The sequence below is a fragment of the Apteryx rowi genome, unplaced genomic scaffold (assembly GCF_003343035.1).
Source record: "Apteryx rowi isolate R43461 unplaced genomic scaffold, aptRow1 scaffold_30, whole genome shotgun sequence".
NCBI lineage: Eukaryota > Metazoa > Chordata > Aves > Apterygiformes > Apterygidae > Apteryx > Apteryx rowi.
The window spans coordinates 337463-357571 of NW_020449419.1; the positions used below are offsets into that span (position 1 = coordinate 337463).

Sequence of the window (20109 nt, forward strand, 5' to 3'; positions counted from 1 at the left end):
TCATTCCACCTCAGCAGGGCGACCGAGGAAACTCTGAGCAAGGGGCAATAAATGATTTGTAGTGTTAGAAGCACACACAAACTAATTCTGTACTTTTTTTCATTTGTTTTAGCAGGTTTTGAAGAGGAAGTTAGAATCTAAATATAGCTAGTAGGAAAATGTTGTCTCAGAGCAAATTAAAGACATGTTTCACCTGATGTGTTGCACACAGGCAGTTGCATTTTAAACTTGGACCTTTCTAAAACTGCAATGATGGAGAGGAAGATTTTTACTGTTATGTTTCAAAGTGAACATTCCTGGTACCTTCCAACCATTCTAATACAATATATTCTTGACATAGATGCCTGTTTCTTCTTCCAGTCCCAGGACATGTGTTTTTATTGTAGCTCTGTGCTTCCTTAGTGGAATTAAAGAGTAGATTTTAGTAGCTCTGAGGCAGGAAATCCTGTATTTTTACAGCTCTAAGGATTTTATATTGTTTGATCTCAATAATATCTTAACTCCTGCAGCAAATGGGCCTGAGGGAACATTTCAAATGATTACAAGACAGAAAGCCTGGGTAAGTTTAGGTTAATTCTAGATTGTAAAATAAACGTGAGGTGAGAAAGGAGGTGGGAGAAAAGATAGCCATAGCTCCCAGTCTTTAGGGAGCAATGAATTCMTTTTTATACAGTTGAACTTCATGTGCCACGTATTCAGGCAGAAAGTCTGGCAAGTATTGTCCAGCCTGAAACTGATTTGTAGCAGCCACCAATACCATTCTGATTACTTTTGGGTAGTTCTACTAGATGGACTTTTTGTTTTCTTCCATATTTTTAGTCTTGTTCAATAAGGGATTTTAACAGCTATTGTGAATTTTCTTGCCTTTTTTCCATCTATTTTTCTAGCCTGCTTTAATTTATTCAATGAACTATCCTTCCTCAATATGTTCTCTTAGAACAGGGAGGGATAAATGTGAGAATAAACCTGCATTTAGCTGTGAGTGGCAGAGTTGTTGTATATGCATGACTGCCACCAGAGTCATCATTTTCTACATTAGCCAAATGGGACACGGATTTCTGATACGGTAGTCCCCATCCCTGAAAGTAGGTCAATGGGAATTGCAGATGGCAAAAGAGCTGCTGTTGACATGAGAGTAGGAAGGAATTCAAGGCCAAAGAGTTCCTGAAAATTGAAATGCTCTCAGAGGAAGAGGTCACAAGATCCTCTTTTCCTTTTATATAAAACCAAAACGTAAAACCCCACACTTCTGTACTTTGGTTTTAGCTGTCATTGTAAGTAGCAACTGGTGGTGTAGTCTGCAGATTTTATTCTCAAGAGATTCCACGTTGCTTCCCAGCTGCCTCTCTCTGGTTTCCCCTTCTGTGGGGATATAGTCAGAGACTGTGTAATTACATTTCTTTTTGCAAAACATATGTTGGCTATATTCAACAGGGATAATATTTCTGTGTTCCAAGACAACAGTGGTTTCTGTGGTAAAGCAAAGTCTATGAATAGAAGTCAGTGTCTGGACACATGTTTAAAATTGGTTCTTGGTGAGACGCTTTGAAATAATCAGCCACAGAAATTTTGAGTTATGTCCAGTATAAAACAATACAGATCAGATTCAAAGCCTGTGGGAGTCTCTCCACTTACTGTGATAGGCTTTGCATTACACACCGTATGCCACATATAACTTATCACATTGTTGTTGCTGCTATAGTTCATGCACAGAGATAAATGACTAAATTGCTTACACTATGTATAATATTCACATACTACATCTTTTCTTTATTCTTGAAAGACTTTAAGAATAAGCCTGCTAAAATGGTGATAGTAAGGAAAAGGAAGACAATGTTCCGTATCAGCAAACAGGGGCTCTATGTTTTAATACGAACCAAGCAAGATGCTAGATATCCACCAGATGGCAGGCTATGGCAAAGAAACGCTCCAAAAAGTGGTCAACTCCATCTGGGCTGTTCCAGGCTTACAAAAATTCAGCCTGGAGCAGCATCAAAAAGCAAGTATATGTTAGCAAGAGAGAACATACTTACTGTCCTTCTGCAACTTAATGGTTGGTCCTCTAAGTACAAGTCTAGTAACTCCATCTTGTGGAGGAAGTGGTAGAAAAAAAGGGAAAATGAGGAAGGGGGGGRRAAAAAAAAGCTATCCATGGGAGGACAGAAGTGTGGAAGAGGTGTGTAAACAATAATGCAAACCAATCCAGAGGCGTAGGGAAGATAAATCAGGTGCTTCTTTTTATCGTTTCATGATGCAAGAACTCAAGCTAAAAGGCAAGAGTCATTTAAAACAGTTTGAAATTATTAGGGCATAAACTAATTACTGACAGACCTTGGGAAAGTGTTTTCTTAGACGTGTATATATAACTTGTCTTCTACTGGTGAATATTTTCTAGGACAATTTTTGTCATTCATTCTTTACATCAACTGYGATTGCTTAGTTCTAAATACAGATCAAAGAGCTTCTTGATAAAATTAAAATACTTCATCTTATTTCATACACATAACCTTTGCCCTGGAATTTAAAGCACTTTATAAGCAAATATAATTATTCAACGTTACAGGGACTCTCAGCTGTAGGATGTTGTTTTACAAATATCCTGTGCTGCTGCCAAAAGGGGTGATGATCCCACCTGCTCCTGTAACGTCTTTTTCTCTGTAGGCTTGGCGGCTGGCTGACCATGCCCTGCAAGGGAAGGGAGAAGAGACGAGCAGCGTTARGGCCCTCCCTTCGGCAGGAGCATGCGTGTTAGTCATGGCCTAATGAACAACTTCGATCAGRCAGATTAGATCTGACTTTTTACTAGTATCACCAGGCCTAGGTCTAGGATGGACTGGGTATTACAGAAATACTCAGCTTTCCGCATCACTTTGAAGTGGCTCATAGCAGTGCTTATACTTCAGCCTAGGAACTCCCATCCTATAAAAGAGAACATTGCATCCACTTTCCGTGCTGCATCACTCATGGGAATGGAAACAGAACTATCTGCCACTCTCAGTCCTAAGCCATGTCCCCTTAACTTTGATTTTAGCAGCAGTAATGTATTTAGTAGGCAGACTGCAAGAACAGAGTAAACAAACATTTCAATTGCAGGAGAGAGAAAAGCTTTAAGACCATTCTCAAAAGTAGCAGCGTGGAGTTTGTCCCTGCATGGACATCCTCCTACACAGAAGCAGCTTCTTTTGGAGCTGGTATTTTGCTGAGGCAACTATTAAGGGACAAATAGCTTAGTCTAAAAAACAGAAGGTACAGCTTGTAATCCCCCTACCCTCTGTGAAGAATCCTGATTCTTCAGCAGAGGTAGCCAGGCTAAAAATTGCTTCCTTTAATGTGCCAGGAGAATGTAACTTCTGTAGCTACTGTTTGTAGAGACAGCTGAAATGGCTGTCTATATCTAACAGCACTGTACTAACATCCCTGGCAGTGAAATGAGATAGATGCTTAAATAAGTTTATTTCCTTCTCGCGAGCACATCCTGTTTTCTCCGCTTTACTTGTATGAATAGAAATATTACACTCTACTGGCTTATTATCTGTAAAAGCCAGCTAGGCAGATAATAGTGGACAAAATAACTTGCCCTTATGTGAGAATAGCAAACTGAGACCGACTTGGACTAGATTAGGTCATCACAGCTGTCCTGTGTGGTCATGTGCTAAACTACTCCAACAGAAAAATAACTTTTTTTCCTCCAGAAAGATTAGTTTCCTGCAACAATTCAGCATGAAGGAGGTCCTCCAATACTTGTCYTGGTTTCATTTCCGCAGACTTTTTCTTGCCTTCAATCCCTCATCCCTTTCCAGCAAGCACAGGGGACAGACCAGGTATACAAAGGTAAGGGGAGAAGTTGCACAGCAGTAAGGTGTTCTTGTTCTTCTAGTGTACTCTGGAAGAAAAATGCACCCTAAAAAAGCAAACTTACCTTGTAACAATACAAGAATAAGTTAGACTGGCAAAGTTTACAAGAATTCACAATTTTCATGAATCAGTAACATCAAAAGCTAGCTAATGTCTCCACAGGGTGTTGCAACCCCACACAGACTGAAGGAAAGCCTRGTTCCGGCAACACTGGAGTGCCTCTCAGGCAGGGCATTGGCCGAGCGGCCCTGAACGGGGCCGAGCGCGCAGGAGGGCTGATCGCCCTCCTCAGAAACCGAAATACGGAGCGCGTGTGCACATCTCCCCCAGTGGGATGCATTCAGCTGAGGGCAGACTGTCGTAAACGCACCATGCTGTCTCCTCTGTTCTTCACCTCTCTGTAAGTGTTAGAAGCAAGCTGTTAGCAAAATCATTTCATGTATAAGCAAAGCCCTGTGAATTCAACCCAGCTTTCCAGTATTTGCTGAAGGATGAACACACAGAAGTTCAGTGGTACCTGTTTACTAACACGGTTAGTAGAAAGCTTAATTTATTTTTTATACTCTGCAACATTTATAGAGATTTTACACACTTATGTTTAGTGTCAAAACACCTTGGTTTTTATTTTCATATCCTTTTTGAATCAGGTTATGCTGTAAACAATTTTTTTTCAATCAAATACTGCCAGCTAGAATTACTTCCATTCATGCATCACTGAAAACAAAAAGGGTATTTTTCCTTAAGTATAGATTTTTTTTTAAACCATGTCACTTTATACAGAAACCAATAGCTAGATTCAATGCACCCTGATTAGTTATGTAAACAGAGAACCCCCCCCCCCCAAAAAAACCTCGTCAACAGAACTAATAAGTTGGTTCCTTCATAGAATGAAAACTTGTATCTCTCCTGACTTGAGGTTAGCAYGGTCAGGAGTATAGAGCGTGGCACATTAATCCATCTAGGAGGTGTATAAATTGCACCGTATCTGAATTAACAGAGTTATGCATAATGAAATGCACAGTTTAAATTCATGCTAGAAAGCATTTTTCAATATGAAGTGGCAGCCAACTGGCAACCATAACAGTTAAGTTCTGCACCATCATTTATGGCATTATAGATAACTATTACATATAGCATACTTTAAAACCCTGAAGGATTGTGTTACTTGAAACATTCTCCAGGCAGTCATTTGGTTTGAAACATTGGGAGAAAGACCAAAGAGCTTGTCATCTTATACCGATTATGGTACCTTTACATTTTATGAAGTAGATCAGATATGATGTGTATTTCACAGTAACAAAGTTGCTTTAATGCCTTTTCTCCAACAGTAGGATTGTGTTAGATGTTTCTGCCCTCAGATCATCATTGTCCTGGTGGTTTTCCCTTTTCTCAGTTTGGATAACTACATTGAGCACTTTTCATGGTTTTTAACTATTCATCAATCCTTTCAGTATATCTTCAGAAAGTTCCAGCAGAGGGAGTTCAGGGGATGGGATGTCCAGGGGAGGAAGGTTGGGTATGGGAATGTCCTTTGCCTTCCCAGCAGTTGTTGCAAACTTCTGCCAACTTGCAGCTGAAGCAGTTTCTGAATGTTGCTGCAGACCCCACAACTCTGACTTCTCTACAAAGTCAGCATCTACATCCAGCTCCTTCTCTACTGGAGATTTTTGGAGTCTAGCTCTCTCTGCTTTTAACTGCTTATTCTCTCTCTTTAATCTCTCATTTTCAGCTACAAGAAATTCTATATGCCGTTTCAAATCTGCAATTTTGGTTGCCTGCTCTTCTATTATTGTTTTGTCATCTTTTGGAGCTTTACTCCCAATACATGCTTCCAATGGCTCCTTTTTTTTCTGAAGCAGAAATAATAGTGTATCTGGGTCCCTGTCAAAGACACCCTGAATATCCTGTAGATGTTTCTCTGCAGAGGGGCTGTATTTCTGAGTAATAGGAACCAATACATGTTGATCATCAGATTCTTCAGCAGATGGCTTACAAGAAGTCTGAAGATGTGCAGCTATGTCCTTGTCAGCATGCTGCTGGGCTTTCATCTTTTCCTCTCTCTTTGCCCTTTTCCACCTCTCCTGGATGAGCAGTAACTGTTTCATGTGACTATCCCTTTGTAATTCCAGTGATAGCTGCGCCTGTGTAAGAACAAGATTAAACAAATTAACAGGTGGTACCTAATCCTACCTGAATATTCATGCAGGTAAAGTTCCATTCATGTAAATGTTTACAGAACCAGCATCACAACATGCCCCAGGGAGGGGAGGAGCCTTTTGTTATTCAGGTACTAAATCCAACCAGAAGTTCTCCCTGCTTGTACAACAAAACAGATTCAGATATGTCACCCAAATTTATCATAACTAGGGGTATTATTAAGGACTGAGTTAACATCTGTTTCTTGGGTTTAAGTCACTAACTCAGGCTACGGTAACACCTTTGAGCAGAGACACTAAGAGTTTAACTGATGTGTGAGCAACACCAGGAAGCAAGATATCTGCTTGGAATGTACAGCCACACTTTTATCTATAGCCAAATAATACAAACTATTTGTATGCTTCTATGATGATGTATGCATAGAACTTCTAGGTTTTAACATATTAGTAACACCAACACTAAGCAGAAAAGTGTCCCAAGGCCTGATATGGTCCAAAATGATTCAGCCATATTTTAAGGAAGGGGGGGCGTTTAATAACTCGCAGGAACCACCTGGGAAAGAGGTTACCATTTTTCTATCAGAATGGTCCTTGGGAGGAAAGACAGATRCCAGATCTCCAGGGACTGTTTTAATATTGGCTGAACTCAAAGCCTGCTGCTATAGAAGTGCTGAGCAGACTACACTACTGCATCCATAGACAGATTTGTGCAACGAATGAGGAAGGTATAGGGCTGTTGTCCTGGAGATCCCCCACTCAGGATAAATGAAACCAAAATTAAACACTGTATATGAGATGCCCAGCTATTGTGTCTCAGCAGAACAGCTTAAGTGCCTAACAGCAAAAGTGAGAACTAGTTTCCTAGTTATCACCTACTTGAAGGCTGGCCTTACAGACTAGAAACTTTATCTGGGAATCCCCTGGATGGGTTAGTAATTCTCGTGTCCCCACTCCATGTAAAGCTGGCAAAACTCTCAAGGAAGAAGAGCGTCTCTGCACTTCGAAAACTCCTGGTGCAGTTGCTGTGGGTCTCGGAAAACAATGCAGAGGTTAACGTAGGAGGGGTATGATCAGTCAGAGCACAATATAATACACAGGCACACAACAGAGCTATGGCTGATTCTGGAGTCCGCTGCACTTGGCTCTCACCTGCTCTGACTGGGTCAGTTTCATGGCTTCTGTAAGGTAGGCTGCGGAAGAGAAAATTGAAAAACACTTAGGGCAGGGTTACAAAACCTGAATATTTCCTTAAAAGCTAAGAAAACACTTCAGACCTTACACATTCCAAAGCCCTACATAAAAGAAGCAGTAGAGAGCCAAAGCATTCACCAGTTTACAGTGACTGGAAACTGTTTTTCAAGAGTCTGCAAAAGTTACCATAAGATTATCTAAAAACGCTACACCCTTGCCATTGCATCTTGTCAGCTCAGGTTGTTCCAATTTGTTCTTCACAGGAGGACACCAGCCTAGTATCATGGCAGCCATTTCCAGAACATGCCAGGAAGAACAACTTCCCCATGAGGGGAAACAACACAAGTCAGGACCAAGATGCAACATTTTTCCTTAAAATGCATGTAAGTAAAATCCTCTCTCATTATATGCCAAAATTATGAAGCAATGCTTTTTAGTTATGTTCTTGATGAAGAACTACAGTCCATAGTTCCCCACCTTTTCATCAACTTCCCCTCCAAACCAGAAAAGGTGCTCAGAGCAGCACTTGAGTCTTTGTGCATATCTTGCTAGTGCTGAAAATGACAAATGAGGGATAATAAATTCTTATCAAATTCAGAAGGAGGTAAGATAATGGTGCAGAATCATCAGCTGAAGAAAAACAAGAAATATTCAATGTATTTGGGGGTTTTGTCTTAGTATGTGACATGAAGGAATGAAAAAGACAAGTCTGCATGTTAGAACTCAAGTGCCATCCCTCATTGCTCTGAATATTCATAAATATCAAAAAAATTATCAGTTTCTCACTCTATGGGTTTTTTTAGTACTTATGAATGGAAAGCAAGAATGCCTGGTATCTAGGTAACAATTTTTGGAGTAACCACTTATTTTGTCTCCATACAAGCCCTGTCACTGGAAATGTCCTACTTGCACCAATTAAGACCTCCTCTTTCTTCTTCTGCCAAGTGGTTGCTGCACTTTGTCAGCTAGTTGATGGACTCCAACACAAATAATTAAGCGTGACTAGTTAAATGGACAGGTAGATGAACAAAACCTCACTTAAGAGAGGCCTGTCAACTGCAATGCCAAGGCCTCCAGTGTAATCTACTGTTTTGCTTGATTTCTAGAGGAGCTGAGCTCACTGCCCTTTAACAGCCTCAATCAAGCTTTCTTGATTGAGACATTAGAAAATGGGAGAAAATAAACTAAAGTCTTTTGTTTAAAAAAAAAAGTTTGTGTCTAAGTGTTTCCTGCATCAACAGAGAAAGTAAGTTACTAAAGCTATGAAAGAAATAAAGAAAAGATGAAGTGTAAAGTGAAGTGAAACCAGCTTCCCATCTGCAGTCTATGTATAACACAAGGTGTTGGCTTYATCTTAAGTCAAGAACTGCCAATGATAACTATCCCCAAAATTCAACTTTGGAAATTTCTGGCTGCAGCTGCTTATATTAGAGAACACGTTTCCAAATGGGACCTTGATGTGGACTGAAAAATAAATTCACATTTTAAGAATAAAAATAATAATCTGCAAGTTACTAGATATTTTATTTACATGAAGTAGGTGAATCTAGAAACTGATTTGAAAAGCTGGAACATAAGAAATTCCGACTCACCAGCAGCTTTTTTGTGACAAGAAATTGCTTCTTCATATTTTCCTGCTGCCAACAAACGGTCTGCTTTTCTGCTCTGCTGATGAGCCTTAAAATAAAAAAGAGCATTACATCAATGAGGGTTAATCCACAAATAGTTTCTCCTGTTCTAAAGGTAAAAGTTATTGGCACATCTAAGCATCATGCACTGATTTCAGTTCTCAGGCTTTTAGGCTCAGATCTCTCAGTCCTTTCAGAGATTTTAATTTCTTTTTGAATACTGCCTTTAATATTCATCTTACAAGAACTTGTATTGTACGGGTAAGAAATGAAGTTTGCTAATGCAGCAAAGATAGTGTGTGCAGCACAATGAAATCCGTTTGAAGCTCTTCCTCAGCAAGTACATCTTTGCCTTTATAGGCATTTGTGTAAGAAGATCAATAGCCCACAGAAGCTAAGAGAAGCTTTAAGTATTTAGGACCAGTTTACCTGGCAGAATGCAAGATATTCAAACTGTGTAGCTGGAAAATGAAAAGCAATGTTGCAGCTTATAGCTAGTCTGACATTCCTGCTGCCCCATGCCCAGGTGGCTTTCCTCTTGCATGAAGAAATTGGAAAAGACCTTGGTTTTTTTTGTTCACAGAATACATCAATTTTAATGCAATAAGCAAATCCATAGTTAAAAGTATCAAAGCCATATTACTGCTGTACAACAGTTAAGGCTATACTAGCATTTGTAAGCCACTAATATAAACCACTAGGGTAGACTAAAGATGTTGCTGAAAGCAAGCAACTGATGCAAGTAACCAGTGTTTGCATATGCTCAGTTAGGAACAGGATTGCATAACCACGGCTGCACTGTTCATGAATGCAAGTCTCTTCATCATTACTACAAGATATGAATTTTATGGTCCCTCCTCCAAGACAAGCTGTGCAATATGAGTGACTTTAACTACTAAGTGGCAAGACTGTCAGTAACACACACTATCCAAGGTTGCTTTACTGCATGTTGAATTTGAAGTAAACAGACAACAAGAGCCAAGCACCGGCTCTGCAAAACAATACAGGACACTTATGACACTGGAAGAAGTTTTTGCTTGTTTCTTTGTTTTTAAAAATTACTGCTTCCCTATGCTGGACCCACACTGGCTTAACTTTTAGGGAAAATAGGAGCTGAAAGCCTGAAATCTGTATCTGTATCTCTGGCTCTGACCCATACAAATATTCTGTTCCTTCCCTTCACCCAAATAAAGGCATAATGTATCAGGTTTCAGATGTTTGGTTAATACAAGATTCACTGACTCCCCTTAAGCATATTCCAGGATCTACATAAAAATGAGACCATTTGTCCATATCCTAAGATGTTAGAATGACTGGCTCCATGCAGGCCTTATTTATGGAATTACACTTTTCCCTCTGTCTCCCCCAATCTTGGCAGAAGCATCAAAAACATATAAAAAAAATACTGTAACACACTTCTATCAGGACTGATAGGATACTTGCACTAACATCCATTAAAAAGAAAGTTTCAAAATTCAGATCAGTTTCTTTGTCATCATTTACCTCCAAATTGACATAATATCTACAGTATCGCAGTAAATTCAATTTTCTGCTAGAATTTTAGTAGCTCTGACACCACAAATGGGGAAATAGATTGGGATTTGATACAAGAACAAGTGGAGAATTTTTAATGCAGAAGAGTATGGTTTCTTCAGAAAACACTCTTTGGGCAGCATTTGTTCTTAAGCAATCCCTAGCAGTTACATCACTGGATTTAGGCATTTGGCTTTTCTAAAACTGATTTTAATATGTTAATAATGAGTGTTCTAAAACACATCTCCTTGATTCTTCAGAACAAATACTTCAGTGATGTTTATCCTCACAGCACTGTTAACATTCCCTATTTCTTCTGCCCTGAGGTTAAATAATTTCAGCAGAGGAAGTGGCTTACTATTGGAAAATCATCTATTTTATGGCCTCTTTCTATGGACTGCTACAAATGACATATGCCAGAAAGATGAATTTATTTCCCATGAGCATGAACAAATGAGTATCAACTCTTATAGAGCCAATTCCTCAGTTATTCATGGCAGCTCATCCATTTAAAARTTAAGCTATGTCATGGACATAAAAACACCTGAGCTAGTTCCTTGCAAAACAATTTTTCAATAAATTTGTATCTTCTTCTGCAAGCTGCACAGGCGGGTCTAAGAAATCAGGGAATGTGAAAGAAGAAACAGAGTATCTGGAGACAGAAGATCTAATAAAGCAATTCAGCGAGCCAGAGGCTTGGTTCCATTTATTAGTTTCTACATATAAGAATTTGAAACTGGTTATTTTCAAAGGTTGTTTTTCATATGTTTTAAACTGTTGGAGCATAGTCTTATTCGAATCACTTAAGCATATGCAGAACATTTGAGGACAGCCTATCAGTTGTTATTTGATTGAGCAATTAAATTATTTCCATCCTCAATTAACTCCCAGTGAAGTTGAAGGGAGTCTGAAGCAGCTGGGCTAGACCACAAATAAACAAACAGGAAAACAACAACCCAGAGATGCTAACAAAAAGAAAAATTAGGATTCTTTGATTATAAGGACAAAATTCCTTTCTTGCTATTATGTTAAAATACATAGATGTCAGGCCTATTCTGATGCAGAGCAGCAGACTTCACCAGTGGAAACAACAGGAACAGCAGCAGAGAAAAACAGCAGTGTTTCAGCACAGCTTTATTTGAGAAAGTTGGTGTTTTGCCATTAATCATAAGGGGAAAATTCCTCATTTTGTACATTTTCCTGCCAGCTTGACAAGGACATATTTACTCATTTATTCCACCCTGCAAGTGGTTGTTCCAATTAGTTGATTGTGCAAAGACCAAGGAATTTCTCCCATTTTCATGGTAGAATATTCATCACCAGCAGTTTGAGGAAAATTGTGGTGCTGTTTCCTAGCAGCAAGTGATGAATCTGTAACAGAAGTACTTGGATGCTTAATACGCCACGTATCACAGATAAACTTCTACATCTTATCTAGTCAGYGGGTGTATTCTTAGCACTCTGTTACATTTAGGCACACACAGCATCCAAACCATTGTTAGAAAATCTATTCTCAACTCAGAGTGGATTGTATCCCACTATAAAAACTGGCAACAGAAGAATTAGTGCTATCACAAAGTGAAAAAGTGGCTTTCAAGTTTATTCCTGGACTGATGTCATGCTAAAAGAAGGTGGTTACAACAACAATTCTGGAGCTGCTATGCTGGTTCCTAACAGATTCAAGTAGGACTGCTTTGACTTTGGTTTTGCTGCTGTGATGATTACAGAAACAGCTGCTGCATAACTGCAGTTGGTCCATATATCTGATTTCTCCTTCCTCTCTCAGTTTCATTGTTGGAAATCTCTGTAGGATGTGTTGTAAGAATAATTATAATTTATTAACAAGCTAAGGAAATGGAGGGGGGGGAAGTAGTTCGGCAACTGCTTTCAGATGTCCCTCCCAATCCAGACAAGCAGGAACTCCCAGCAGGTAAACTGACAGGTGTAACAACTTGACTCTCATAAGATGAAGCAGGTGTGAGTGAAGGATGACCAAGGTAAGAAGCTTCCTGAAGTTCCTCTAGCATATTTGGTTCTCAATGGGCTCATGCATATCTTACTGCATCACTTGAACCACTCTGGATGAACTAGAGAAGCAGGTAAGCTAAACAGTTTCCCTCCAACTTTCTAACTAGCTAGAATGTTAAGGGATGATACCCTTATTTTAAATTGGTACTGATATTCCAGAGGAATGATTCTACTTGATTCTCTACCCAACTAACTGAAACTGGTTGCCCATGTAATCTTTGAGCAAGAGAATCAAAAATCAATTGAACAGCAATCTAAAGCAGCAATGTAAATATCCTCTTTGCCTAGAGCTTTCTTTAACAGGTCAAAAATTAACACCCAGCTTATTTTGATGCAATATAAACAAGACGATCATGTGCCTGCAGGCCATGTGAAGGGAAGCCACAAGGCCCACTTGTCACATTTCTTACTGCTTCCTCAAACTATAAAAAAAGCTATGCTAGTTTTCTTTCTGGAGAAGATGAAGTACTACAACTTAAAGGATTACCACCACATGATCCTATCTTAGGTTGAAAAAAGGCTGCTTTTCCCATATGATTTCAGTTGATTCCTAGCTATTATAGAAGGAGACTAACAGAAAAAAAACCCTCCCCAATCCTACAATATTTTAAAGATGTGGATGTATTAACTATTCATTTTCAAATACAGTAAATCTACCACCCTCTCCTAAGAGCAGTAATTTGCAACAGTCCTCTTGTGTTTGAGACAGTCTGGTGTATGTTTGGTTTCCTTTGTTCCCCTAATGGGAACAGCTCTTCACTGGACAAAGCCTTGCATAAGATCTTAAGCTTGCTGTCCTCTTTGTTAATTGTAGAGGGCTCTCTAGAAACTGATATATTTTTTAATATGATTATGAAGCAGATTACAGTGGTTTACTTACTAATGAAGTCAGGAAAAGCTAGCTGCTAAAAATGAAGGGGCCTGCAGAAAGCTGACTGTAAAGGAAGTTCTGTACAATATAACAGTCCCTAAATACTTTAAGTACAACCAGTGTTTGCTGCTAACATCAGCTACTTTATGCTAGAGGTTGTGGATTCTAGTTATTTTTTGTCAGAAAGACTCAATAACTGGGCTCTGTTACTTGCTGAAAGCAAAGATGTGGGGATTTTTCTGAGAGGTGAGGGATCTATTTTGGGGTTTGGTTKGTTTGTGAATACAGGGTTGTTTTTCCAAGAATGTTTGAAGGGAAAGAAGAGTCAGAACGTGAAGGGCACTGTATAGCTTCAGTATTATATAAAAGTGCTGAATATCTTCCATATGGATTTTTACAGCAGCAGGTGAGAGAGGGTGCAAAAGAAGTGTTACCATTCCTTTCCCCCCACCTCTGTCAGTTCTACAGATATAGAAGTATCTTTCAAATCCCTTCTTACCAGGAAACAGTGAACTGAAAAAGATTTGTATGTGCATGAATACATATGCATTGGAAAATGGAATGAAGAGAGAATACAAGTAGGAAAACTTGACCTGAGAAGTCCAAGAATAAACTATAGCCATCTATAAAACTGTAGTGTGATCATGATAAACAAAACTCAGAAGAATCATGGAAAATGCTTGTATTTACAGGTAGTTACATTAAAAGTAAAAAAATAATAAAATGATGTAAAAAAACCCTAAAAAAATAGGAGTATATTTGCCACTTAAAAAAAAAAAGTGTGTAGCTTTATTAACAAGAGCAAGACACCTTAAAAATATTCCCCGTGTTTGGGGGAAAGTGTTACAATCAGATAAAGTTAACTAAATGATTATAAAAATGGCAGAATCATTATGGCTGTTCAACCAATACCACTAGCCACATGTTAGCTGAAATTTCTATCTTTGAAAGCCTGTACTTAGCAAGGTTACAGAACAATGATTCAACTATAAATTACAGGTTTGTGTAACTATAGAGCAAAATAAGCACATGACGCTCTCATGAGAATGTATTCTCAATTTAACAGACCCTTTAGTCATTTGTATTGAACTGTAAAGATGTTAAAGTTCAACTCTCTTGTAAGCAATAGCATTGGAATCTAAATATATGGGTAGACAAGCAACCAAATTATTGTGACTTAGGCATAGCTGCAGCTGCTGTTCACCTGCAACTTCATTAAGGTGTGGTATCCTTTTACTCAATGCATAGTCAAGTCAACCTCATTCTCTTCATCCACTTAATATGATAAAAGCACTAAAGCTGCAACTTGCTTTTTAGAGCCATTTCATGTACCTACAGTTCTCAACTGTTTCAGTAATGTGTTTCCTCATATACAGTGCTGCAGCTGGTACTACAGAAGCCTTGCTAACTGGAGYTTATAAGCTGAATGAGAAGAGTCCCACGGCCCTGACAATAAACAAAATCAATTTGGGATCCTATAGGTAGGCTTAGTTCTAAACTGTATGGCTCAAGCTGTTACAGCAAGTGATCTGCCCCTCAATAGGGACAACAGAATCATCACAACAAATAGTCCAGTAAACAGACTATCCCAGGGGCAATAATTTCAAAGAGGTGAGTCAGAATAGCTTCAGCTGTGACTTCAGTCTACTGCTTCATCAGACCTCTATGAGGTTGCTTCATTCTGCTCTTTAAATGCTACAAGGCATGCTTACTCAGAACTGAACTTTGTGTCTCAATGATATGTGTGCACCTATCTGTAATGCCAACGTGACACAGCAGGAGGACACTGCTGCTAGGTACTCAAACAGCATAAATACTGGTGATGAAATAATTCTGCTGCCAACCGCCCATAGCTTACTTAACTATGGTCTTGATTCAGAGCTACTGCAAATTGCTATACACACAACAGAATAGTTTTGAGCTGTGCTTAAATAGTAGTTATGTGACCAACGACAACATTGTTGAGCTATTCTAATGAGTCTATTACTGATCAGGCAGTTCAGCTGAATGTCCTATGTATCACCTCAGTATTTCCATTGACTTAATCCAGGCAGATGCACTGCTGCCACTATGGATTCATACCTTACATTTCCCTTAGCTGAAATGAATGACCATATTATAGATTACATTGTTATATGGAAAGCCAAGCCAAGGCTTCTACCACCCTGGTATAAAAGACTTCCTGTCAGGAACAACTTTCTATATAATGAGGTTCTTCCACTTCTTCTACTTAATAAGCTTGTTTCTTCTAGCTTGAGTTCGGAATTGAGTGCATCTGTCTCTTTCTTTCGATTTCAGATTGGAAGAGTAAATATAGCAGCTTCCAAGTGAGCTTTATTTGGATGATGGGGGGAATCAGGGAAAACACTAAAACAGGATTCATTTCTGTTGTACAGATTAACGTGATGATCCTGCTTTTCCCATCAAAATAGCAGAGGTACAGGCTGGCATTAAGTCTCAAACTTACTGGTGCAAGTGATCTAAATCTTTCAGTCTCCGGTAAAGTATTTCATAGATGCTTTCAACTTTTCCCCTCCTCTTCCATATTGCGTATTTATTCTGCCCATTATTCTCCCTTCAAGTAGCTATGGTATTCACCTCATTTCTAAACCTTTTCTTAAAGTAGACAGTAGGCTGGCTTGCATTGGAATAGTTACTACCAATGTTTTACACCATTAGTATTAAAAACATTCATTACGTGAGATTCCTGTAATATACATTTTGTTGTGTTCTTCTCACCCCTGACCCCAGTCTGTAGTTTCTACTTTTTCATCAAAACAAAACAACAGCTCTTCAAGTTGGATACCTTACATTTCAAGAAAGTTACAGGCAATAGATATTCACCAATCTTTGAGTGTTATCTTCTAAACCATACTAATAATTGCTATGACTTTGTAGGTGGAAGGCAGGGTAGAGGTGGTATGTTTCCCTAGAACATATCCTATGGAAAGAGACTCAGTAAAGGAATGCTAAAGTGTAGAACCCACAGAGCTATCAAGTTCTGGGTGTTGGACTCGGTATCAACCTCAAGAAGAGATTAAAAAGGAAACTTGTTTGTTGTACTATTTGCCTTATATTTTTACTGTGTTATTTCCAAGCTTCTGGTGGTCATCTGTGCATGGTTGTACTTCACAAGTATGGAAAAGCTGCACAGGTGTCTAGCTGATCTCTCTTGTTCCTACACCTAAGGTTAAAAAAATTGCTGAATCCAAGATCAGAATTCTTCCCCTAAACCAAATGGCAGGAGAAGAGGAGAGAATCACCCATACAGCAGCTAGCACAGAGAAGCTTTTAATTTCATCTTTTATAGGGCCTCTCWTCTTGTGACACTTATCTTCATGCTTTTGCACTGTCTTAGATTAGTCAAAGAACATTGAGCTGTCTTAGTTTATGACACCAGAGTATGTGTGAAACAAGTGTTCAGCTGGACTAGATATTCACTATGTGGTTGCCTGCAGTTGCAGGGACTGGACATGGTCCATACCAGTTTTAAGTTCCAAGGCATAACCTAATTATGGCATTTGTAGGGTTGAATAACTGGTTTCCTTATTAGTAACAGGATAAGGATCGGAGCTTTAACCCACTCTTTCGAGGTTAGATGATGTTTCTTGTCTGCAAAGCATATAGTATGCTATGGGGGGAAAGGAAGTGCCCAAATGAATGCTCAAGTATCAAAGTTTCCCCAAAACACTTTCCCAGGCTCTAATAATTCAGATGATGACAAGTTTGGAAAAGTTGTTTCAATTTATTCCTAAATGAATTATTTCTGTATACAATGGATACCTTGAAGACAGTTCAGTGGAAAAATTAAATCGGCAGTTAGTACTGTAGCACCAAGCCCAAGAAAGGTTAAAAGAAGGAAATAAGGGGTTAGACTCAAAATAATTATTTAAGTATGAAACAATGGCAAAGAAGGCATGCACAAGCACAGGAATAATTTAAAAAGATGAAAAAAAGTGTGATTGAAGGACTAATTCTAAAAAGATAAATACATTTCTCACTGAAGTCATTAGACCTGAAAGTCAACTTTTAAAACTTCAGTTAAACGGTAAACACTGTTTAGATACAGATTTTTATAACACACAAATCTGGAAAGCAAATCAGTATTTGTCAAGTGCCAGCTATAAAAATAAACCAGTAAATTGGGAAGACCAGAACATTATTAAGGAAAACAAATATCACTGATAGTTTAAGGCCTTAACTTACGCCCAGATACGTAAAGATAAAACATTATCTTGAGATAAACATCTTTCAGAAGACAGAAATCTAGTGTAATTAAATGTCAGCAGAATACAACAGGTATGGGAGGCCATCTGTAATTAGGAAGGCTAAGCAAATAATCAAATACATAAAAAATAACTGAAACTGAAAGCCACTAATACAATAATAAATGATTAGGTGCAGTGGGTCTGCTACATGTTGATAGATGAACACAGGCATTAGGATACTGCAGAATTGTTAAGGACTTTTTTTTTATTATGTTTACCTCCCAGAAAAATGGTGAAGTATCCATGCCTTCAAGTAAGTAAGATTAGATGCTCAAACATGCAACTAAAGAACAAATTCCAAAGGACAAGATGAGCAATAASCAAGAACTATAGCAAATTCTAATGAAAAGCCTCAGCTAAAAAATGCTAATTTCACTAAAATTAGCAAGCAGCGAAATACTGAAATAAGAAAAATGCCTTGTACCTAAAACAAGAATCATGGATATCAGATAAATGAGTCTATACAGAACCACCTACTAGGGGGTGTGTGTGTGTTTCCCCCCCCCCCCCCAAATGGTTTGGCATTTGTGGAGAAATTCATGCTTTTTCAATTCACATGAACTAGATTCAGGTAAGAGAAGAGATTTTTAGGAGAGGGAACAGAAGTAAATGATACTGAATAGTATCAACAACTTAAATGAACATTCCTATTATAACAGAGATTGGCACCTTCCCTGAACGTTGTTGCAAACCTGACAAACTCAATTACAGAGAGGGACTGTGAATATAAGAGCTTGAGGAAACTGCTGTAAATTACTCCTATTTACATCTGTAAAAATGCAGGAGTGTTCTAACCAAGGTACTGTGCCCATTCAAGCTCTTGTTGAAGTCTTTCATGGTGCTTGGTACAACCTGAAAAGACAGTGAATTTTTCCATATGAGAAGATTTGTAACTGCACTGTGCAGGAGTTTCAGAAACATTTTTTTTGTGCTTTAGGATATAATCACTCTAGGAAAATGGAACAGGAACATATGCACAGGCAATTTCATGATTTTCTGTATAGGGTTATATAAAGTAACTTTTTTTCCCCTGTATCATCTGTTACATAGAAGTGTCTTGATCTTATTTTTAGCCTGGTGCTAGACAGGTGTGGTAACTGCACACTCCTATTGTGGTCAGAAAATCATCATCTTTTAGGACTGAAGCCAGGCTTTAGTCACACTCTTGTCACTCCTACAATCCTTAGTAAGTGGTCTCAGTAAGAAACACGGCTAACTTGTAATAATCTACACTGCCATAAAGTTGCTAATTTCAGCCATTTACCAGTGAATCCTCAATTACAGTTCTCTCCTTACAAGTCCATACACTAAGCCTTTCCTCTAATGACCTACTTCTAAAAAAGTTTCTAGAATGTCTGTAAATAGCTACTGTTTATCCCTCCTGCATCATCTTGCAAGTTTGAGTTCAAACCCATCATGTCACCAAGTTGCAAGGATTACCTTCCTGCTGCTGCTTATTTCATTCAACTCTCCAATATACAGTGTAAAGGGAGTCTGAGACAGCATGGTGTGGATGCGCTTGGAGTGGTTCTGCATCATCAGTTCCAATCTAGACAGACCACGTTCCTGCTCTACTGCCAGACCTAACTCCACGGATGGTCTCTTACAAGCCTTTCTGGAAACTGGAGAGCACAGTCTAGGAACACCTGACTGGCTCTATATGGAGCGGGCAAAGGGTTGGCAAGGCTGACACCAGGCGGAAGCAGATGAGCTTCGATAAAACTGAAATGACACCAAACTCTACGGTCTGCGTGGCAGTGGCTAACCCACTTCTGGATCAAAAGTGTTCCTGGAAGCACCGCAGCTGCCATCCGGTTATGTGGTTCCTGGCTGACTGGACTGCTGGACCCAAGACGGTCCTTCAAGGGAATGCTCTGTCCATCCCTGTCTCGATGGCATTTGTCAACACACAGCTTTGACAGACCCACCAGGTAGCTCAGGTTCGAGTGTTCTTGCATCTGGACCTCGTCTATGTGACAGGACCCTGCTGATTCAGTCTATTTAAAATCTGGTTAGTCTTTGTGAAGATCCATTGTTTAGGAATTTGTGTTTCAGACAGAGCTCCTTATGGATTTCGTTTAAGCAGAGTCACTACTGATTTAAGACTTTAAAGCAGCTCACCTTTCAAATCAAAAAAGCATCTAGTCAACAGCTGTACTGGATAATCCTCTAAACTCACATAGGTAAGTCCTGTGTGATCTCCAGTGCCTCCTTCCAAAACTTCCCATGTCCTTGGCGTTTGCACCTAGGACCAGGCTTAACCCCTATCTAAATACACCACCGTGCGTGCTTACGCGTTATTTCATGCTCTACGCTTCTCCCAATTGCTACTAGGCACCGAGTAATCCAAATGGGAAGGAATCATTCTGATTTGTGGGGTTTGGGGTTTTTTTCTTTTTCGGTTCCTGTGATACGTCGCACAAGAGACACTGCAACGCGGCGCGCGCCCGGCCGCCGCCTCCCCGTGCCCGGGGAGGGAAGGGAGCGGGACCGTTTCTCCGGCGCTGGACACCCGCTCGGCCCGGCGGGGCTGCGGGGGGAGGCGCGGCGGACAGGCCCAGGCAGGTCCCGCGGGGCCG

General features: G+C 39.4%; 1 protein-coding gene and 1 long non-coding RNA gene across 3 annotated transcripts; both read right to left on the minus strand.

Annotated features, from left to right (window-relative positions):
• LOC112968102 lies at window positions 1–4219 on the minus strand. The gene is made up of 3 exons (XR_003254252.1): window positions 3920–4219; window positions 2633–2685; window positions 1–33 (listed from the first exon to the last, which is right to left on the minus strand). It is a non-coding gene; the product is annotated as an uncharacterized LOC112968102 (long non-coding RNA).
• A 150-nt stretch (window positions 4220–4369) lies between these two features.
• On the minus strand, window positions 4370–19999 carry NRBF2 (nuclear receptor binding factor 2). 2 transcript variants are annotated; one of them, XM_026069967.1, is made up of 5 exons: window positions 18971–19999; window positions 18326–18382; window positions 8795–8879; window positions 7161–7201; window positions 4370–5996 (listed from the first exon to the last, which is right to left on the minus strand). In XM_026069967.1, the coding sequence occupies exons 1-5, from the start codon at window positions 19067–19069 to the stop codon at window positions 5283–5285; spliced, it is 996 nt and encodes a 331-aa protein (XP_025925752.1). In that variant the 5' UTR covers window positions 19070–19999; the 3' UTR covers window positions 4370–5282. The 2 variants fall into 2 exon arrangements, with proteins under 2 accessions (XP_025925752.1, XP_025925753.1); XM_026069968.1 differs by lacking the exon at window positions 18326–18382 and having other exon boundaries at window positions 18971–19994.
• Between the last annotated feature and the right edge of the window lie 110 nt (window positions 20000–20109).